We start from the raw sequence: 20,984 nt of genomic DNA, 5'->3' as shown, positions 1-20,984 counted from the left end.
ACCCCTGTGACTCTCTGACTGACTCTATGACCAGACCCGGCCGCGCCCGTGACGGGCCGGGCAGTGCCCAAGCAGCCGGCGGGAGGCGGGCAAAGCGCACGCATCACGCATGCGCAGTACCCACCGCTCGCCTTTCCACCCCCCCCTCCCAACGCGGCGCTTGGCCGCGCCTGCGCGTTGCTTCTTCCCGTAGCTCGGCGAAGCGCTGACGCGTGTGCCCGAGCGGCACTTCCGCCCTTTCCCCCAGCCCGGAGTTGTCCCGACGCTTTTGCGACAGCCGTAAGTGAGCGGCGGCGGCGGCCGGCGGAGCGGAGCCGTGTGGGCGGCGGCGGCCGCGGCAGCGCGATGAGGCCGCAGCAGGCGCCCGTGTCGGGCAAAGTGTTCATCCAGCGCGACTACAGCGGCGGGACGCGCTGCCAGTTCCAGAGCAAGTTCCCGGCCGAGCTGGAGAACAGGGTAAGGCGGGGCCGGCCCGCTCCGAGCCCTCCGTGGGGCCCATCCCCGCCGCCTGCCTCGTCGGGGCCTCTGGGGACGGCGGGAGCGGCGGTTCCGAGCTTGCCGGGCGGCGGGGGAAGGCCTGGGCTCCGCCTACAGCTGCGAGTCGGTGGTGTAAAGGCGAGCGGGCAGGGGCCGGGTGGCGTTTCCGGGTGACCGGGCGGACTTGCGTGACTGTGGGCCCGTGCTGCGCCTCTCTGGGCCCACTGGAAGGTCTGTTGGGGGGGGGGAGGAGACCCCCTGGAAGGTCTCGAGGGGGACGACACCCTTTGGAAAGTATGGGGGGGGGGGAGACCCCCTGGGGGGTCTGTTGGGTGGGGGGAGACCCCCTGAAAGGTCTGTCGGGGGTGGGGGGAGACCCCCTGGAAGGTCTGTTGGGGGTGTGGGGGAGGCCCCCTGGAAGGTCTGTTGGGGTGGGGGGGAGACCCCCTGGAAGGTCTGTTGGGGTGGGGGGGAGACCCCCTGGAAGGTCTGTTTTGGGGGTGGGGAGACCCCCTGAAAGGTCTGTTGGGCGGGGGGGAGACCCCCTGAAAGGTCTGGGGGGGGCCCTGGAAGGTCTCTGACACAACCCTCTGCCCCTTTACCCAAAGCCAACTTTCTAGGTGTGGAGGGAGACGGGGGTTCCCCTATCCCTGTGCCCCCAGCCCAGCAGTGGTTCTCCCCCCTGGCCCGCCCCAGGAGGGCTCAGCTGAGCTCCTGTGCTTCACCAGCCTCTCTTGTCTCTGCAGCCCTGTGAGAGAGACGTGATTCCAAAGTTTAAAGCCCTATCTTGCTTTGGGTGGTGTTTATTTGGGGGCATAAAAGCATTGTCTGTTGTCACTCCTTACCCTAGCTGCTCAGGAAAATCCTTTTCATTTCCCCCTGAGATGCTGCCTGAAGAATAAACTGTGGATTCTTCTCCCTGGTGTTTATGAAACACGGGTGTTTTGTGCTTTCTTTGGCCCTGAGGAGGGCAGCTGCCTTTTGTAGCAGGAAAACAGAATGAGTTTGTTATGTGGGGAGAATAAAGCGTGTGTTGTTGTGCTGCAGCACACTAAGGCTGTCCTCATGTGTGGAGACCAGCCAGCTCTGCTCAGCCTGTTCAGAAGCCTCACAAGTACTGTCTCAAGTACTTTCATTTTGTTCAGTGCTCTCAGATGTAATATCTCCCAACCCACAGCATAACAAGCACTCCATGCCAACACCTCTTCTTTCTCTTACTCTTCCCTTACTCTTCCCTGTTCCTTTGTCCTGTGGAGAGCTTGTTTGACCAGCACTGCAGCAGCGAGGTGTTACTGATATTAAGAGTTAGCTCTCTCCATCCACCTTCCAACTGCTCTTTTTAATCTAGCAGATCTCTTTGCATGCCAATTAAGTGTGGTTTTTATGGGGGTTTCCCCCCCCAAGTTGAGCTGTACATTGCTTTAGATCACAAAATCAGAGAATCACAGGGGTTGGAAGGGTCCTCCAGAGCTCATCAGGTCCAACCCCCCTGCCAAAGCAGCTCCCCAGCTCATATTGCACAGACAGGCCTATGTAGATGTGTGACTGTTGCTTGTTCAGTGTTCCAGTCGTGCTGGAGCTGAGAGTTGGTCTAATGACTTGGCAGATATTTAGCAGAGAACTCCAGGTCTGTACCTCAAGAGTGTCCTTCAGACTTTGCCTCTCAACACAGTGGCTGCAAAGTGTGGAAGTGCAAATAAGCCATAAAAGAAGGCAGGTAGCTGGAGATACCTGTGAGTTCTGAACCACCCAGGGTGTTCACAGCTAAACTTGACTCCTCTCTTGCAGATCGATAGGCAGCAGTTTGAAGAGACGGTCCGGACGCTGAACAACCTCTACGCAGAGGCTGAAAAACTCGGGGGCCAATCTTACCTTGAGGGGTGTCTCGCCTGTCTGACTGCCTACACCATCTTCTTGTGCATGGAGACACATTATGAAAAGGTGCTTTTTCCCCTCCTTCACCTTAATTTCTGACTGGTTAGACCTCAGAGGCTTCATTTCTTGGTAGGGTTTCTGTGGCTTCCAGCGTCGTCGTCCAGATTCCCTGTGGCCTCTGGATCTCGCTGGTGATCGCAGCCTTGCTGGTGTTAGTCTGAGTAACGTGGTGATTGCTTGTGCTGCAGAGGAATCAATGAGTTCTGTCTCTAGCTATGTGCCACACTCTCCTAACATTGCTAATTGCATGATACTGCTGAAGCTCTGGCTCCAAGCTGTGACTTTTGTGCTCTTCTATTTACCAGGTTCTAAAGAAAATTGCCAAGTTCATTCAGGAACAGAACGAGAAGATCTACGCTCCTCAGGGCCTCCTTCTGACAGACCCCATTGAAAGAGGACTCAGAGTTGTATCCTTCTGTGGTTTTGCAGGTTATCTCCTGGTTTTTCTGTGTATAGGGTGCCACCTGTTTATCCCAGCGTGGCACCCTCTGGTCTTGCTTCACTGGTGAGACAGCAGGATGGGGATGAGTCTGTTGTGAGCTGTTCTCTGGTTGGGTTTTAGTGCCTTAAGATTTGTCATGTCAAAAGCCAACACAAACACAGTACTGGAACCTGTCCTTCCAGAGCTCCCTGGAAACACAGGATGTCTGAACAGTACTGCCAACGCTTGGGATGCTGCTTCTGTTTCAGTGACCCCTGGAAAAGCAGTCTGTCTGATTTGGAAGAAAGCAAGCAACTCAGTAGGGTAGAAATTAGCAGTATGAAAGCAAGAGGAGGCTGTTGTTTAATTTGTAACCTTCAGCTCAGGTTCTGGTGAAGATTTCACTGTATGACATCACTGTGATTGCTACCAGCCTTGTTCTTGGCTCTCACAGGGCTTATTTTAACCTTTTTTCTTCAGCTCCTGAACCACACTGCAGGTGTTTTGTCCAGTTGCTGCCTTAGTAGCTGTAAAAACCTCGTGTAGCAGCTCTAGGGGTAGAATTGAGTAATGGGTATTGCTTTTTTTTGGAAAACATTGAAACCAAAGCTACTTGAGAACAGAATGCCAGTTAAATACATGCTCAGGCTAATCCCCTGCAGTTGGGCTGTCTGTGTATGTGCACAAACAGCTTATGCCTGGCACTCACCTGGCTTTCTCATTCTTAGTTTTCTCTATTTTTTTGGTGCATACATTTCCTGAAAAAAAAATGTAAAAATAGTTCATTCAACTTGAGTGAAAGAGTTTTCAGTTTGGACAGGGGCTTGGGGTGCCCCTGCAGCAGTGTTAACTGGTGTCAAGTGCATAGCCTTCCCTGAAATTGAACAGGAGGTGGCAAAGCTCACAAATCTTCAACACCCAGCTGCTTGTGTTCTTCTTGGAACAGTCCTGGGCTGTGCAGACCAAGTGTCTGACCTGACAGGGCAGCTCTTATATGTACTGTTCTGTTTGCTTTGCTGTTCTTTGCAACCAGCCTTGAAACAACAGGCATGAAGCAGAAAAATCCAAGGTTCCCATGTCTGAATGTTTTTCTGCTTCTTTCCCCCCCTCCCACAACCTTCCTACAGTGTGTTTCCCTAACAGCTCTCCTCTGCAGATTGAAATCACCATTTATGAAGACAGAGGTCTGACCAGTGGAAGATAAGACCGTGGAGTCTCAGGTAGGTGTTAACCTCACCCTAAACCAATCTCAGCCTCAGAAGGGTGGATCCTACTGAGGCAGGAGCATGTTTATCCCACTGCTGGATGTAATGAAAGGCTGGTCACGTCTGTCTTGTGTGGACTGCATTTTCTGAATCAGTAGAAATATCAATGCTTGGCCTGATGCCACTGAGTGTTAATACAGATCAGATGATGCCAAGACAGAGCTTTAGAGAAACTCAGGTCTTGAACCCATGTTATCCTGTATTCAGTCCAAAATTGTTCTCTGCTCCATAGATAAAAATCTTTCTATGGAAGCTTTTTCCATTGTAAGGTTCTGAGCAGACAAACTTAAGATTAACCTTTAAATCTGGACTTTGAAGTAAGTCACTATTTAAATCCCTATTTTGGGTCTCCAAATGGTTTTCAGACTAATAAAATGAGAGAGAAATACTGAAGGATGATCACTGGTGGTGCTGTACTGGCACCTACTCTGCCTGTGCTGCTGCAAAAGATACAGCCTTTCCTTTTGGATACTTTCCATGGTACCTCAGACCAGGCTCTAGTTTAAAAGCTTCCATGGTTTGAGCACTCCCAAAACCAAAGTCATAACCACAGCACATTAATCCCCTTGTATTTTGCCTGGAAGGCAATATTATTGCCCCCAGAGTCCTGAAGAAATCAGTGTGAGTTATCACATTTTACCCTATTGTTTCTGGGTGCAGAGAAGATTCACTTCTACATCACAGAATCAGTCTGCTGAATGGCTTTTCAGTTCCAGAAGGGACTGAACAGAGCATGACTGTTGCTGGGGCTGACACTTGGGTTTCATGTGCTAAGTGGGTGGGATTCTTCCAAACCTCTTCTGCTCAGAAACATTGGATCAGGTGCTGTGTCAGTACAGAGTATCTTACCTGCTGTCCTGAATCTTGGAATGTGGCATAATGTGAGAGTCAAGTCTTACACAGCCCAAAAGGAACAGAGAAGCTCCTTATACTTGGTGGTGTTACTAAATTCTTCCAGTTCATTTTCTAAACCTGCCTCTGCTACGTGTCTTGAGGATTTCTCTTCTGGCAGTCTGCCTGTGACTGACCTGTATGTACAGTGCATGTAAACCACAGTCATCTTCTAGGAGCTGGAGCACAACCACAACAGGTTGTTCTGGTAAAGCAAAGTGCTGAAGGTTGTTGCTGATGCATACCTGTTTCTCAACAACTCTGGCTTGTAACCTGACATTGCTTGTAGATGCTGATTCTGTCTCAAAAGATCCTTCTTTATCTGGGAATCTGTTGTGTTGCATGGCACTTGTGATACGTTGCTGGGATGGGTTTGTGTTTTGGCCACTGCACCTCCAAATACTGGGTACAATCCATTGGTGTGACTCATTTCACAACAGTTATTGCAGGATGCTTTTGTAGGTGATGTGGGTTTGGAGCAATTACATAAGCTATTTCATAGAATCCTGGACTGGTTTGGGTGGAAGGGCCCTCAGAGCCCCCCCTGCCCTGGGCAGGGACACCTTCCTCCTCAGCCTCTGGTGCCCAAAGCCCCATCCAGCCTGGCCTTGAGCCTTGCCAGGGATCCAGGGGCAGCCCCAGCTTCTCTAAGAACCCTGTGCCAGGGCCTCCCCACCTTCCCCAGGGTGGATTTTTTTCTCAATTCTAATCTAAATCTCCACTCTTTCAGTTTAAACCTATTACCCCTTGTCCTGTCACTGCACTCCCTGTTAAATCCTTCTCCAGCTTTTCTGGAGCCCCTTTAGTGACCAGAAGGCTGCAATAAAGCCTCCACAGAGCCTTCTCCAGGCTGAACCAGCCTCTTCCAGCCTGGCTCTAGAGCAGAGGTGCTCCAGCCCTCAGATCATCTCTGTGGCCTCCTCTGGACTCATTCCTGCAGCTCAGTATCTTTCTTGTCCTGGGACCCCCTGAACTGGACACAGCACTTCAAGGGGGTCTCAGCAGAGCCCCTCGGTAGACGAGCAGAATCCCTTCCCTCAACCTGCTGGGGGTGCTGCCAACCCATGCAGAAAAGAGATTGGCAATATTTCTGCCTGTTAGGAGGAAGAAACAAGGGAAATAAAGGTCTTGATTTCCTCTCAGATGCATGAAATCCCAAGTGGTGGCTTCTGTTGGGCACCTTTCCCTGCACCCTACTGCTCCTGCCTCGTACCTCCTGAGAGAGCATAGCTACAGAAAGGTTTGGGTAAGGATTTTTGGGGGTCTGTTTGGTAACAGTCTCTGATAATATGAAACTTCTTTTCTAGCAGATAGCTCAACAGTGGACTTGCTGTATCAAAGTTCCCCTACCTCCTACTCTAGAGCATCATTCCTTTCTCTGCTGCCAGATCCACGGTGCCATCTACTACAAGGACTAACTCCTAAAACTGCTCCACGTGGGGTGACCCAGCTGATCAGCATCCATTTTGTGGCAAACTTTTAACCAATGAGATCACTTTTTATTTGGGGTTGGGTTTGGTTTGGGGTTGTTTTTGGGTTGTTTTTTTTTTCCAAGAAAAAGCAGAAGTGGTAAAACTGTGTACTCTTCTGAAAGAAAACGGGGCGCTTCGCCCAGCAGAAGTCTAGTTTAAGTCACGTAAGCGCAGTGCTGTTCCTCCCTAGTTCTTAAACCCTTCTCTACATCAATCAGGCTTTGGAAAGCTACGACTTGGGGAATTTTCCAGAAGCAAGACCTTCCCTCCTGTTTGGTGTGGGGAGTGAGGGGAGGCACAGTGCCTCTGCCTGGCGAGAAGTGACTCAAGGCAACGAGCGTTTTGCGTTTCCTGTGCCGATTCTTGAGGAGAACCAGAAGGCAAAGTTGTTGTTTTAATGTCTTGGTTGTTCCTGGAAAGGGGAGGACTGGCTGGACTTTTAATACTGGTGTCTTTTCTACTGCTGTATCTGTGCTGTTGCTGCATCTGTCCGTGCTCACCAGAAGAGGGGGGTCTATTCGTTCAGAACACAGTAAGTACGGTAAAATGGATGCTGAACCAATAAACATAACGATTCCTACCCTACTCTGATTAATATGTGAAGTGTAAAACTGTTTGTTTATGGGTTTATTATATCTAATTTATAGGAAAACGTTGATTTGACAAACTGTTAGATGTTGTGTAAGATGGTTTCTTAACTCTGTCTGCTGGCACACTGTCGACGAGTAGAACCCTGCGTTATTTAGTATCCCACACGCAGCAACATTCCTCAGCAATACCTGCAAAAGTAAACTTCCTACAAACCAAGCTGGCTTAATATTTTTCTCTCTTATCCTTTTCCCTTATCAAAACAATGGTGTCCTGGGTTAGGTTCTGAGTATCACTGTCCTACTGTGGAAGGAATTTGAGCTTTTAGAAAAGAACACAACTTCACACCGACCAGATCAAGTGTTTTGGCTTTTGGTGGTACTGTAGGTGCTAATACTGGATCTGAAATTCCAGGCTTATTACTCAGCCACTGATTTAATTTTTTTTTTCCAGATTTGTTTAATATTTTAATTGTATAAAACTTGTTTTGGTTTTTTTTTTGTTTTGTTTTTCTAAACTGTAACAGTGTTTGCCTTTCACATCTGTTGCAATATTGGCAGAAGTACTAATGGATTAGTAAATTTTTTCTTAAACTGTGTCTGTGTGATATTTGGTAGCATCAGCAGTGAGGCTTTTGCTGCTGCAGCCCCAGGGCCCTGGTTGTGAGGAGCATCTCTTCAAGCAGCTCCTCTGATGGAAGTGCCTGTGTTTATCATCCTACATGGAAACAAAACGTACTTATGTCTGAGGTAATAGAAAAAGCAGAGCTGTGATGGTGGTGGGTTTGTAACACGTTTGTTCTCCTGCAGCCCCCCTTGCACTGAGCACCTTTGTGTCATAGCCACTCACCCCCAAACACCACCTGAGATCTGGGTTGCTTCCTCGGGCTGGTTAATGAGCAGGTTAATTAGCAAGGTGCTGCTTGCCTCTCCCTGCAACATCATGTCCAGCCTTTCTCCTCTGTCCCCTTGCTGTGTGGTTATAGAGAGAAGTAGCAGTTTCTGAGCCACAAGACTTTTGCCTGCTCTTACTGTAGTGAGCACAACTCCAGGAGCAGAGTATGGGTGGAGAGCAGCCCTGAGAAGGGCTCAGGGGTGCTGATTGACAAGCAGCTTGACGTGAGCTGGCATGAGAGCCAGTCGTGTCTGGACTGCATCAGAGCAGCCTGGCCAGCAGACTTGGGGAGGGGGTTCTGCCCCCTCTGCTCTGCTCTCCTCAGCCCCCCTGCAGCGCTGCCTCCAGCTCGGGGGTTCCCCAGCACAGGAAGGACGTGGAGCTGTGGGAGTGAGTCCAGAGGAGCCGTGGAGATGATGAGGGGCTGGAGCACCTCTGCTCCAGAGACAGGCCCAGTTCAGCCTGGAGAAGGCTCTGAGGAGACCTGGTTGTGGTGTTCTGGTACTGACAGGGGTCCTACAGGGGAGTGGGAGAGGGGCTGGTCACCAGGGGGTGCAGGGATGGGACAAGGGGCCATGGTTTCAGGCTGACAGAGGGCAGGGTTAGGTTAGAGGTGAGGAAGGAATCCTTTCCTCTGAGGGTGAGGAGACCTTGGCACAGGGTGCCCAGAGAGGCTGTGGGAGCCCCTGGAGGTGTTCAAGGCCGGGTTGGACGGGGCTTTGGCCAGCCTGGGCTTTGTGAGGGTGTCCCTGCCCTGAGGCGCTGAGCCCGCCATTTCCTTGGCACTGAGGCGCCTGCGCAGTGCAGCGCAGCGAGGCCGGGCTGGGCGCCTGCGTAGCGGGGCGGGCCGCGCATGCGCGGAGGAGCGGAGCTGTTGGCGGGAGGCTGAGGAGGGATGGCGGCGGCCGGCGGGGAGGGGGCGGAGGGGGACTCGGATGGCGGCAGCGAGGAGCTGGTGCTCACCCCGGCGCAGCTCATCCGCAGCTTGGAGCAGGTGCTGTGGGCTGGTGGGGAGCAGTGGGGGGCCGGGCACTTGGAGGGATCTCGGCGGGGTGTGACGGAGAGCTGGGTCCGGGGCGGCCGGGGGCCCCCCTGAGGCGGCCGGGGCCCCGGGCTCTCTGAGGCGGCCGGAGGAGGTGGGGAGGGCCGGGTTTCTGGCCTCTCAGGGGGCTGGGGTGTATGGCAGGAGCATTTTTCCCTTCTCCTTATAGCGTCCGTTCTTTTTCAGGCCTGGCTGAATGAGAAGTTTGCTCCGGAGTTGCTGGAGAGCAAACCTGAGATCATCGAGTGCGTTGTGGAGCAGCTGGACCACATGGTAGGTTCTGCTGGGCGGGGGTATAGGCAGACCCTGCCAGGGGCATCCTTGGGGCTTTCTGGGATTGCCAGGACTGGCTGCTCCTCTCTCCCTCAGACAAGAATGCCCTGCCTTCTCTGGCTTGGTCTTGGAGAGGGGACAGGGAGTTACAACAAAACCATTTGCTTTGCGTCACCAAAAGCGGGTGCAGTCTCTTCTTGTGGGTCCTGTGTGCAAAGCATTGTATTAGAAGTAGTGTGGTTTTATCAGCCCCAGCGTGGCTGCAGGACCAGGGCAGGGATTGTACCCCCACACTCGACACTGGTGAGGCTGCACCTCGAGTGCTGGGTCCAGTTCTGGGCTCCTCACCATCAGAAGGACATTGAGGTCCTGGAGTGAGTCCAGAGAAGGGCAGCCAGGCTGGGGAAGGGGCTGGAGGGCAAATCCTCTGAGGAGCAGCTGAGGGAGCTGGGGGTGTTCAGCCTGGAGAAGAGGAGGCTGAGGGGAGACCTTCTCCTCACCTCCCCTGCCCTGCCAGGAGGGTGCAGAGAGGTGGGGGTTGGTCTCTTTGCCCAAGTGACAGGTGACAGGACAAGGGGAATGGGCTCAAGCTGCCCCAGGGCAGACATCAGACACTGAGGAAAAGTTCTTCCCTGGAAGGGCTCTGGGGCACTGGCACAGGCTGCCCAGGGAGGGGGCTGAGTCACCACCCCTTGATGTGTTTAAAAGATGGGTAGATGAGGTACTTAGGGATCTGGTTTAGCATAGGACAAGTACGTCTGGACTCGATGATCTCAAAGGTCTTTTCCAACCTAGTGATTCTGTGAACCCCATCTTCCTCTCTGTTTCTTGTTTAATGTTTCAACCATTTAACTTCTCTTTGCCTTTCCTTGCAGGAGGCAAACCTGAAACGGGCAAAGAGAGGAGACTTAAAGGTCAGTGTTCACCGCATGGAGATCGAGAGGATCCGTTACGTGCTCAGCAGCTACTTGCGATGCAGGCTTGTGAAGGTAATGGCTGCTTGTGCTGCCCAGGGGATGAAAAAGGGTGATTTTAGGACTGATTTTTGTCCATACACTGCCTGCTGCTTCTGTATGGTGTTTAATTAAGTGTGTCTCTCAAGTGAATTAATTGCTTGGCCATATGTTTCTGTTGCGATGAAGGAAGATCGCAGTATTGCTGTGAGTGTTTTTTACCTCATTCAAGGCCAGGATGGCACAGTTGGATGCTTGTGTTTTCTGCCTGTGTATCACTGTTAATTCAGGAGTAGGGTTTGGGTAGGCTTGTGGCTGCTGCATTTACCTGCAGGGCAGCAAACCACTACTTGCTGGGAAAGCCTCAGGGGAGTGGGGATTGTAGGCTCTGAGCTGGAAGAGGTCTGTTTCAGTCTTTGGGCTTATGTTCTGTTATCAGATAGAGAAGTTTTTCCCCCATGTCCTGGAGAAGGAGAAGTCTCGGGCTGAAGGGGAGCCTTCCATTCTATCACCAGAGGAATTTGCTTTTGCTAAAGAGTGAGTATGTTTTGGGTGCCTCTCCCTTCCTTTTTATAGGTTGAAGAAGTCTCCTGTGTGTTCTGCTGAGCAGTTGTTGAGACTGTTAGCCTTAGGTCTGCAGTAAAAATCAGGTTTTACCAGGTTTCCTAAAGAAAAGAGCTGAAATGAAATAACTGGTAACTCTGAGCCAGCTGCCAGGTCAAGCCATTAGGCTGGGCTCTGGCCATGCCTGTGGGACTCGATGTCATCCCTTGCCAGTGTTTTGAGTCAATTCTCTCTCTGCAAATCTGGATTTGATTAAAGCAGTGACTGCTCCAATGATTTGTTTCAGGTACATGGCAAACACAGAGACTTACCTGAAAAACGTGGCCCTAAAACACATGCCACCCAACCTGCAGAAGGTGTCTCTCCTAAAATCAGGTGAGCACATCCAGACCGTGGGGTGATCCAAAAATTACAGGGGCAGGGGTACAGGGAGGGAAATGTTTGGGGAGCATGAAGTGTAAAGGGCTGGTCCCACACTGGTGCTCAGCAGAAGAGGTGATGTGATGATAGTGTGTAACACAGCTCATGTGTGGCTTGATGCTGCTGGCAGAGCATCATGCTGGCCCCTGCCCCCAAGCCTTGCCTTATGCTGAGGCAGTGCACACAACATAGATCAGAAGTGCCTGGTGTTCCCTTTGCCAGCCACAAGTTTGCTGCCTCTTGTACCCTTCTGTTAGCTCAGTGTCCTGCTGAGGAACACAGTGCTGAGCTTGTCCTCTGAACCCATTGCCTGCAGTCCCGAAGCCCAACCTGGACTCCTTTGTGTTCCTGAGGGTGTTGGAGCGGCAGGAGAACATCCTGGTGGAGCCAGAGACAGATGAGCAGAGGTGGGCTGGCAATTCCCCCCTGCACCTAAGTTAGTTTCACAAGGGTGGGGTGGGTCCCAGCCAGAGGAGAGGTGGCTGACCTTCGGCTCTGCCTGCAGAGAGTACACCATCGACCTGGAGGAGGGCTCGCAGCACCTGATCCGCTACAAGACCATTGCCCCGCTGGTGGCCTCGGGAGCGGTACAGCTCATCTGAGGGGCGAGCGGTAAGTGCTGGGGCCGGGACCGAGGAGGCACCGGGGCCGCAGCCGCAGCACCGTGCCCGTCGGGACGGCAGGTGGCGCCGGGGCGGCGCGGCGGAGCTCGGTGGGGCTGTGAGGCCACTCGGGCTGTGTCCCTTTGGATGTGGCACCGCGGGGCCGGGCAGGGCAGCAGGTCTGTCGGAAGGGGTACCCTTGGAATCACACAAATAAACCTGGGGGACAGCTTTCCCTCTGCATCAGGCTCGTTGCCCTCGCAGCTCATCAAGCTATTTATTGTGTATGGTGTGCTTGGAATACAGCCAAGCTCCTGGCTCTAGTGCTCCTGAGCCAGGGCAGCCTGTGTCACAGAGCTCCCTCTAAGGTGGCTTTGCAGCAGCCTTGCCACATCCCCCTCGGAGTCCCAAGGGAGGGAGCACTGTCCCTGCTACCTCTCAAGATCCCAGGCTGGTTTGGCAGCAGATGGGGACAGAGCACATCCATCCTCAAAGGTAAATACAGCCTCTGGAAGCAGCAGGGTGTTCTCATTTCAAACCTGCAGCTGTGTGTTCATTCCTGTTCAGCACTGTTCTTTAAATTGAGGTGGAAACAGGCTGAATGGTGTGGCAACCAGCTATGTAAACTCCACCTTCCCCTATCACCTTTGATTTCATCACAGTCTGTGCAACCCTAGATATTGTGCAAGTGGCCAATTGCTCTGAGGTGAAGAGAGGGAAATACCTCTGCACCATCTTGGCCACATTATCCTCATCCACTGAGCACAAAAACACTGCACATAAAGCTAGCTGCTGCCTGAGGAAATCTTGACTCTTGCAGGAGGAGCAGGAAGGATTTGGAACATGTTAAAGGATGGAAACTTTAGCTTAGAGGGAAGAGAATGTTGTGGTTGAGCAGGGGAGAGCTGTGAGGTCATGTGTGGGGTGCTCAGCACCAGCTCCTTACTTGCAGTGGGAGGGGAGGGTGAAGAGTTGACCAACTTTGTTCCTTTTGTCTTTCTGGCAGTATCAGCTCATGGCTGTGAGTTTGGGGATTCTTCAGGGTTTCTACATAGAGTTCCTCCCTTGAAGCACTGTTACACAGACCACACAGCAAGCCTGCCCTGCCTTGGGAAGGCTCTACCTTTGGGGAAGGTCTGCACGAGCTTTGTTCTGCATATGCAGCCTGCATCACAGTGTTGCTATAGTTGTGTCAGTCCAGCCTCTTCTAACATGACTAAGCTGCAGTTATGCTGCCTTTTGCTGATGTTCTGACACTGTCACTGTGAAATATCCACCCTGGCCACTACAGCTCACTGAGATCTGCCTGCAGAGTGGGACTGGGTTTGGGATCACTCCCTGGACCTTGTGCTGATGATGGTACTTCTTGCCTTGGGCCAAGGAGTGAGTGCTTCCAGAGACAGGGCAGCTGTTTTCTGTGATCCAGTTGGGAATGGTGCAATCCCAATCAAAGCTTTGGAAATGCCAGACAGCATCTGCAGGTTTGTTACAAACCCCTCCTTAACCAGAGCAACCGGTTCACGCTCGGGGTGTTGGTGCCAGAGCCAGAGAGGGTCTTCATACAGCCCCTGTAAAACTTGTGTTCTGATCTGTGTTCCTTCTCCATGCATGGACTTTGTGTAAAGCCAGCACCAGAGCAGGTCCTGCACAGAGGAGGCTTCTCCACCCTCTTCTGACCTGCTTCTTTGGACTGGCTGACTCGAGGGAGATTGCACTGCTATTACAGCTAATCCTCTAGCTCAAGGCTGCCTTGGTCGGTGAACTCCAGAGAGCCCTTGGTACAGGATGGTCTGCAAGATCAGCAGCTGAGGGCTGAGGAAGAGCTCTGAGGAATTTTGTAAGCTTGTGGTGTCTGGAAAGAAATGTTGTTTAGGAAAGGAGAGCTTTCCCAGAACCATCTCTTGCTGCAAGATGAGGAGTCTTGGGGTTTTTTTTTTTACCTTGCCTTGGGGTTTTTTGGTCTGTTGTTTGTGCTGCTTTCTATCAGGCCAGCACTGTGTCTTTGATTTCTGCAGCAGAGCGTTCAGCTCCCGTGCAGGGAGACTTGGATCAGTAGAACAAATGCAGAGTGATGTGTCAGAGGGTGTTTTCTGGAAACCTTCAGTGTGTAGCTGCTGGGATGACTTATTTAAGGCCAGTGGCAGCCAGTTTCACTAAAACAGAACAACTGTCATTAAAGGCTCAGGAGAAAGCAGCTTTCTACTACTGTGTGTGATCTGAAGTCCCTCTCTCCACAGAGTGAAGGGTTTGGTACAGCTTCTGATGGCAGGTGTGATGGCAGAAACTGCCAAACTCCCTCCTGGGGCAAGGGGGACAAGCAGTTCCTTTGTGCTGGTCACACAGAGGAAAAACTCCTCTGGTTCTCTTGACCTGTGTGTGCCTCTCCTAGTTGGAGGAGAAGCTGTGGTGTTCCTTGCTGCCTCAGCTCAGTGACTGTCAGCTGCATGGACACAGTGCTTTGTGTTCCTTCAAGGCAGGGTCTGTGGTGCTCCTCTGACACCCCTTTCCCTGCCAGGCAGGGGGTCACACAGTGCATCTTGTAGTGTGAGTGGCTTCACATGTGTGGTTTATAGTTTCCCTAATGAATCCATTTAGGTAAAGAAGATTCCTTTAAGTACAGACGTTAAGAGAAGGCTGGGTTTAATCCTTAGGAATCAGTAGCACATAACCTCTGCACAGCTCCCCAGGGAGGGCTCTGGATTGTCCCCTGCCTGTATCTACAGCCCAGGCAGCTTCACAGAGGTGACTGAAGCTCCTAGCCAAAGTCATTGTTAATCCCCTGCTGCAGAAGCGTGCTCTAGAGGAGCTTTGAGGATGTCTAGGTGGTATATCTGTCAGACTTTCTCCTTGGCCCTATTAAGTTTGACTGAGCAGTTGTCCGGACAGTCTCGCTGCTGCATCTCACGTGGCTGCAGCAATGTGAGCATAAGGGAGCTCTGTCCTCTTCCAGAAGCTGAATCTGAACTGGATCTGAACCCTGATTCCTCCCAGGGTGCCTTCAGCCCAGCTCCTCTCTGGAGTTGGACAGTTGGTATGTAGCAACATCATCAGAGGCTGGGCTGGATTTTTGAAGATGGCATGTGGGCTGGAATCTGTCAGGCTAAGAGTGAGATTCAGTTTTGGCATACCTGCAAATCCTGCTGTTTGCTTTATGTTTCCTTCCCTGACTTTCCCCCTCTGCTCTGCCCTGGTCAGGCCCCACCTGGAGTGTTGTGTCCAGTTCTGGTCCCCCTTGGATCAAACAGCCAGGGATCTCCTGAAGAGAGTCCAGAGGAGGGACACAAAGATGATGAAGGGCCTGGAGCATCTCCCCTGTGAGGAAAGGCTGAGGGAGCTGGGGCTGTTCAGCCTGGAGAAAAGAAGACTAAGGGGGGACCTTATTAATGTTTATCAATATCTTAAGCATGGGATGCAGGGGGACATGGGAAGCCCCTTTTCAGTGTCTGTGGAGACAGGACAAGGGGCAATGGCTTCAAGCTGGAGCACAGGGAGTTCCACACCAGTCTGGGGAAGAACAGGCTGCCCAGGGGGAGTGGAGTCTCCTTCTCTGGAGAGATTCCAGCCCCGTCTGGACACTGACCTGTGTGACCTGTCCTAGGGAGCTGCTTTGGCAGGGGGTTGGACCCGATGAGCTCTGGAGGCTCCTTCCCACCCCTGTGATTCTGTGAATCTGTACTGGGATGGGGTGCTGCCTCACTGCTAGTGCTGTGCCTGTCCTGTCTGCACTGAGGGAGGGAGAGGGGTCTGCAACGTTGCTTTTGCCTTTTACTTTTAGATGGAAGAGAAGACCCAGCAGCCTGTCCATCTTAAGCTGTGCCTCTGGCAGGGAACATTCAGAGTGGGAGCAGCTTTTCTACCTTCCGTGGGGTCTGCTGTAAAGTTTGGGCTCAAATTCCTCCCTGTTCTCTGCTCCCTCTGAGGTGGAGATAGCTTGGGTTTACTCAGTGATTATCTCTAAACACAGAGTAGATGGATGGTGAAAGAGGTCTCGAGGAAGGCACCCATCTGAGCTGTCATTTCCCAGTCTGAGCCAGATCTGCTCCTCTGAGCACAGGAGAAAGGTGGGGGGTGAGTGGCTGTGTTGCTGGGAAGGCACTTTCCTGGCTGTGTGGCCTCCTCCAAGTCCCTGAGGTGGGGGGGGAAATGCACTGTCAGCCTGAGAGGGTGTGAAGAAAGGGTGTTCTCAGGAAGCAGCTGCTGGAAATGGACTCAGTGCCAGTGTTTGTGGACTGGAGGGCATCTGCGCTCGTAAGCGTGTGGAGCTGTCTAGTGCGCAGCCCATCACATCAGTGCGTGGGGTTGGCATTCCCTAGGCTCCCTGTCATGCCTGAAGTGTGGAAAACCCTGTCCCTGTATTTTTCTGTGGGCTTTCTCTTCCACTGCTCCTGGCTAACCTGAGCTGCAGGCTGCTGTGCTTCTGGGTGGCAAGCAGCTTTCCCAGAATGGAGAAATACCTGAGTTAGCTGGGATCAAGGGAGTTGTTCCTCTGAAAGTCTCTCTAGGAAAAGTTTTATTTCTCTGTTTTTCTGAGCATCTACAGAAAATGATCTCAAATAAATAATGTGATCCAGTGAGGATGATTCTTCCTTAGTAGGAATAGCTACCTCTACAAACTCTCCTACACAAACTCTCCTACATGGTGGGGAAACAAGTGGAATTTCTGTGGGAAAAGGTTTTGAGACTTCAAAGGTTCAAAGGGAGACAACTTGTGAGACCATGAACAAGAGCCCTTGGTTCAGAGCAAAAGGGGAAGGCTTTGATGTCATGACCATGGCTTGGGTTTGTAACCTGGGCAGGGTGAGTGCACAGCAGCTGATCCTCCAGCTGATAGCTGTGGTAGGATGTGGCACTACCTGTCTGGGGCTGGGCTCAGAAATGGGGAGCGCTGCTTCCAGCTCAGGCCTGGGCATGATCACCAGCCAGGGCTGCAGCTCAAGGCTTCTGCCACGGCCTGTCAGCAGGAAGCCCACCCTGAGCCTGGCAGGAGGATCTACTCTACTGCTGGCCAAGCTGTGGGGCTGGTACCCATCAGCACTGATCCATAGCAGCCACCTCCAGCTCCTCCTGGTCACCAACAAAGATCTCTGTCCTGCTTCTCCCCATGCAGCAGTGACACCAGCACCACGTGTCCTTCCCAGGGGATGGTGCCACTTTGACTCTCCCACTGCTTTTTCTGACGTTCTCTCTGACTGAGGCTGGGGCTGAACAGCTTTTTGCCAGCTGGGTTCAAGCTCCCTTCTCCCCACTGTGCTGCAAGAGGTGTTTGGCGTTGTGCTGGAGACACCCAGACACAGCGGCGAGGGAAAGCCATGGGTAAGGTACCCAGAGGTTGTGTCATGAGCTGATGAAAATCTGTGCTGTCAGCAGGAACAATCAGGGGTGCTTAACATAAATGGCTAGACAGCTCGGGAGAGATTAGCAGGTAGTACAGGGCAGGGGTGATCTGATTTAGGCGACAGGCTTTTCTGTCAAGGAGTCACATGTGAGCTGGGCAGTGAAGGTGATTTTGAATATAGGTGTCAGGGACACTGCGGTGGCTCTTGCCTGCTTGGGTGTGAGGGAATTTCTTTTTCCAGGGTAAGGAACTGGGCTCTTGAGTTAGATTCATCCTTTGACAGGGACTGAGGGCAGAGCCTGGGCTTTCTTTGTGCTTAGGCACCCTGCAGATAGCTGCCTCCGGTCTATAAGGGTCAGACCTCCCTCCCCAAAAGGTGATGCGAGGGGAACGCGCTCCCCTTCTCTTCTCCTTGTGCTTCCCCGGGGGGAGCCTGGACCTCCCGGCAGCGGGGGCTTTCCGTGACGCTCCTCCGCTCAGCCCCCGGCGTAGCCCACCCGAGGGAAGCTGCGCTCCGCTCCTCTCCGCGGATGAGAAGGCGGCGGCTCGGAGCGCTGCCCGGCACGGAGAGGATGGGCTCCGGTACGCGGCCCGCCGGACCGGCTCGGTCTCTGTCCCTCGGGGGGGCTTTGCCGGTCAGGCTCTGAGGGGTCGGTCTCCGTTACGGTACAGCGTGGGGGGAGGCCCCCCGTGTCTGGGGGTGCGGGGCCAGCAGGCAGAGCCCCCCCCCGGGGGGGAGGTCGGTGCTTGCGGGCGGTGATGCCGCCCGGCCGGGGGGGGGAGGATACAGGGGCTGCGTGCTCGGCTCCTCGGGGCGGGGTAACCCCCGGCCCCTATTGGCTGCTCGGGGGCGTGTCCGCGGCGCTGATTGGCTGCCGCTGCGGCCGCGGGGTGTCCCGGCCGCCGGCTGCTTCCAGGGTTCCATTGACCGCGCGGAGCCGGCGGCAGCGGGACCGGAGCGGGCGAGACGTGATGAGCTGCGGCGAGTGAGCGCGGGGCGGGGGGCGGGCGGAGGGAAGCCGGGGGGTGCTGGCCGCGGCCGGAGGCCCGGCGGCCGGAGACACGCCGCCTGACCCCCCTCCCCCCACCATCTTCGCCCGCAGGCTTTTCCAGGTGTACAGGGCGCGGGCCATCGCCCCCCCAGCCATGCCCGTGGACCTGGCCGTGCAGCTCTGCCTGAGCCGCTCGCCCCCCATCCGCAAGCTGCTGAACTCCTATGAGGAGCTGCGGAGCAACCGGGGGCGCAAACCCCTCCGTTCCTGTCTCAACCAGAAGCCGAGCGCAGAACCCGAACCTGAGTGGCGTGACAGCACCAAGAGCTCCAAGGGCCAGAAGAAGAAGAGGGTCGTGTTTGCTGACATGAAGGGGCTCTCACTGACAGCCGTCCGCTTCTTCTCAAAGATTGAGGAGGACCTCTGTGACTTGCAGCATGCCCTGTCTGACCTTGCCTGCTTCCGACCTCGGCTGCGGGACTCCCGGCCAGAAGCGTGCAGGTATGTGCTGGACTTCCCACAGCCCTCTGCGGACTACGTGGCTTTCCGCAGCCGCCTCCACAGCAACCTTGTCTGTCTGGAGAACTGCCTGATCCAGGACCGTACCCTGTCCGGGACGGTGAAGGTCAGAAACATTGAGTATGAGAAGAGAGTGATGGTCCGCATCACCTTTGATGGCTGGAAGAGCTTCCGGGACATACCCTGCCAGTACATGCACAGCACCTACGGCTCAGCTGATGCAGATACTTTCTCTTTCGAGCTTTCCCTGCCCAAGCCATCTGTCTCCCGCAAGGCCACGGAGTTCTGCATCTCCTTCCAGTGCGGCCAGAAGACTCACTGGGACAACAACCACGGGAGGAACTACAAGATCTGCCATGTAGGCATGATCCGTCCTCCCTCCCAGGCTGTGAAGAGTGCCAACGGGGCCTGGGAACATCTTGGCACCTCTCGGGCTGCTGCCCTGGTCCTTTCCCATCTGCAGACCTGGCGGCGCTCAGAGACCCAGGCTCCTTACTGGTAGGAAGGCTGTGTGTGGAGAGGCATTAGGTCCCTTCCGTGTCCTGAGTACGGCGCAAGGGGCTTTGGCAAGGGCTCGGCTCCAGAAGATGCTGCTGACAGGTCTGTGTGTCCAGCCTGGTTCTGTACAAGCAGCCGCCGACGGCTGCAGAAGCTCCTTCACTGCTGGCCGGTGCCCCCGAGGCTGGGAGCTGCTGCCTGGTGACCTCTGCCCATCGGTCCTCGAGCCAACACCAGCATGGGAGCAGGGAAGGAGCGGCTGAGGCTCGGTTCCGTGCCCCTCGGCCCTACCGCCTGGGACCTGCGGGGGGGGGGCCCGGTGCCGCCCAAGTGCCTTGTGCGGAGCTGCCGGGGCGGGACCCTACAGCCCGCACACCGTGGCAGAACGGCAGCAGCCGCCGGGCCCGGGGCAGGACTGTCTGCGTGGGGACTGAGCCTTGAGGGGATGGGGCGGGGGCGCGGCGGTGTGGGCGCCTCCGGTGACCGGTGCTGTAACGGGGACTTAAGTTACTTCAATAAAGCGGCGGCGCGGCAATTCCCGCGCTTCCTTCCGCGGCGCGCCGGCGGGAAAACCGGCGGCGAGCCCCCGCCGCGCGCCCCCTGCTGGCCGCGGCGGGCGGCGCCTTACTGCGGGCGCGGCCCCGCGGGCTGCGCGCTGACATCATGGCAACGCAGCGCTGGGGCGGGGGCGCGCACGGCACGTGGCGGGGAGGAGGGGGGGGGGCGGAGCCGGGGCCCGGCAGCGGCGGCGGCGGCAGCAGCAGCAGCGGTGGCAGGTGAGTGCGTGACCGGCCCGGTTCGGCCCGGCCCGGCCCAACCCCCCTCCTGCCTCCCGCAGCGGGGCCTCGGGCCGCCGGCATTGGCTGCTCCCGGCGGGGCGCGGCCGCCTTGGCCCGGCCCGGCCCGCAGACCGTTAACCGCGGCCCGCCTCGGGCAGCGCGGCCTCCGCGCCGTCTGCGGGCCGCACCGCAGCGTTCCGGCTTCCCCCCCCCTCCGCCCCGCCCGGGTCTGATCCGCCCCAGCCGGACGCCACCGGTACTACGGCGCGGCCCCCGCAGCTCGCTGCGGGCCGGAGGAGCGGCCCCAGCCGTGCCCCCCGCCCCTGGTACCTCCCCGCACGCCGAGCGGCCGGTGGGAGCCCGGCCCGTCCTCCCCGCCGAGCACACGCCGAGGCCGAAGGTCACCGGGCGGCGCCCCGGCCCTGCCCAGCCCCGATTCGTCGGCCCCCGGCCTGCCCGGCCCGGCCCCTGCGGCGCCGTTACGCGGTTGGGGCGGGGGGAGGGGGTGGGGGCTTCATCCGCGGCCTGCGGGTCCTGAACCCTCCCCCGCGATCCCCGTGCCCCTTAAGGCCTCAGCCTTGGGGCCGGCCTTGCCCCGGCGCCGTGAGCGGCATCGCCCGGCCGTGAGCCCCGGAGGCGGCAGCTGGGCCCGAGCTGGGGATGGACCGCGACAGCCGAGCCCCTTCTCACCCCTTCTCACGCCTTGGCTGCCGGCTCGGGGCTGGTCGGACCAGTTTGCCGGCACCGGCGCTGGTTCTGACGGGCGAGGGCTGTGGCACAAGGGGCAGTGACACGTGTGGCCGTGGAGCTGCCTCTGCCAGCCTGGGGCTGGTGCAGCTGAGCATGTCCTAACGGCGTTACTGGTGCGGCCGCGCTGTGCCAGCAGCTGGGAGCTAGAGGGTCTCCCCAAGCCCTCCACCGCTCCCCTGTGCTAAATCCCATCCTCAGCCTGATACCACATACCTAAGCAAAGGTGGCATCCCCAGGGATGTCAGCCCCAGGTGGACCCAGCTCCTTCTCCTAGCCTCAGCTGGCCTTGCACACACCCGTGCTGTGGTGGGTAC

The 20,984-nt window shown here is 55.4% G+C and overlaps 3 protein-coding genes across 4 annotated transcripts; all 3 read left to right on the top strand.

The window, feature by feature from the left end:
• Nucleotides 1-307: 307 nt before the first annotated feature.
• On the top strand, nt 308-7,646 carry GOLGA7 (golgin A7). Its single transcript, XM_084273949.1, has 5 exons — nt 308-456; nt 2,266-2,418; nt 2,718-2,819; nt 3,990-4,053; nt 6,300-7,646. The coding sequence occupies exons 1-4, from the start codon at nt 346-348 to the stop codon at nt 4,035-4,037; spliced, it is 414 nt and encodes a 137-aa protein (XP_084130075.1). The 5' UTR covers nt 308-345; the 3' UTR covers nt 4,038-4,053; nt 6,300-7,646.
• A 1,177-nt stretch (nt 7,647-8,823) lies between these two features.
• Nucleotides 8,824-12,908, top strand: GINS4 (GINS complex subunit 4). 2 transcript variants are annotated; one of them, XM_084274038.1, is made up of 8 exons: nt 8,824-8,937; nt 9,172-9,258; nt 10,134-10,247; nt 10,651-10,748; nt 11,062-11,150; nt 11,512-11,602; nt 11,701-11,807; nt 12,804-12,908. In XM_084274038.1, exons 1-7 carry the CDS (start codon nt 8,839-8,841, stop codon nt 11,795-11,797), a joined length of 675 nt encoding a protein of 224 aa, XP_084130164.1. In that variant the 5' UTR covers nt 8,824-8,838; the 3' UTR covers nt 11,798-11,807; nt 12,804-12,908. The 2 variants fall into 2 exon arrangements, with proteins under 2 accessions (XP_084130164.1, XP_084130163.1); XM_084274037.1 differs by lacking the exon at nt 12,804-12,908 and having other exon boundaries at nt 11,701-12,043.
• Nucleotides 11,729-19,668, top strand: LOC311199897 (protein phosphatase 1 regulatory subunit 3C-B-like). Its single transcript, XM_084274036.1, has 2 exons — nt 11,729-11,807; nt 18,236-19,668. The coding sequence occupies exon 2, from the start codon at nt 18,279-18,281 to the stop codon at nt 19,143-19,145; it is 867 nt and encodes a 288-aa protein (XP_084130162.1). The 5' UTR covers nt 11,729-11,807; nt 18,236-18,278; the 3' UTR covers nt 19,146-19,668.
• Nucleotides 19,669-20,984: the final 1,316 nt, after the last annotated feature.

This window comes from Gallinula chloropus, assembly GCF_964237585.1.
Source record: "Gallinula chloropus genome assembly, chromosome: 21".
Lineage (NCBI taxonomy): Eukaryota > Metazoa > Chordata > Aves > Gruiformes > Rallidae > Gallinula > Gallinula chloropus.
This window is presented reverse-complemented; position numbering and strand designations above follow the sequence as displayed.

What these genes read in the sequence shown, in the direction of transcription:
- LOC311199897 (XM_084274036.1), top strand. Translation starts at nt 18,279, where the DNA reads ATGCCCGTGGACCTGGCCGTGCAGCTCTGCCTGAGCCGCTCGCCCCCC.
- GOLGA7 (XM_084273949.1), top strand. Translation starts at nt 346, where the DNA reads ATGAGGCCGCAGCAGGCGCCCGTGTCGGGCAAAGTGTTCATCCAGCGC. An exon ending in CGGCCGAGCTGGAGAACAGG is followed by an intron (nt 457 to 2,265) that starts GTAAGGCGGGGC and finishes CCTCTCTTGCAG; the next exon opens with ATCGATAGGCAGCAGTTTGA. An exon ending in TTGAAAGAGGACTCAGAGTT is followed by an intron (nt 2,820 to 3,989) that starts GTATCCTTCTGT and finishes TCTCCTCTGCAG; the next exon opens with ATTGAAATCACCATTTATGA.
- GINS4 (XM_084274038.1), top strand. Translation starts at nt 8,839, where the DNA reads ATGGCGGCGGCCGGCGGGGAGGGGGCGGAGGGGGACTCGGATGGCGGC. An exon ending in GGTGTCTCTCCTAAAATCAG is followed by an intron (nt 11,151 to 11,511) that starts GTGAGCACATCC and finishes CATTGCCTGCAG; the next exon opens with TCCCGAAGCCCAACCTGGAC. An exon ending in CCAGAGACAGATGAGCAGAG is followed by an intron (nt 11,603 to 11,700) that starts GTGGGCTGGCAA and finishes CTCTGCCTGCAG; the next exon opens with AGAGTACACCATCGACCTGG.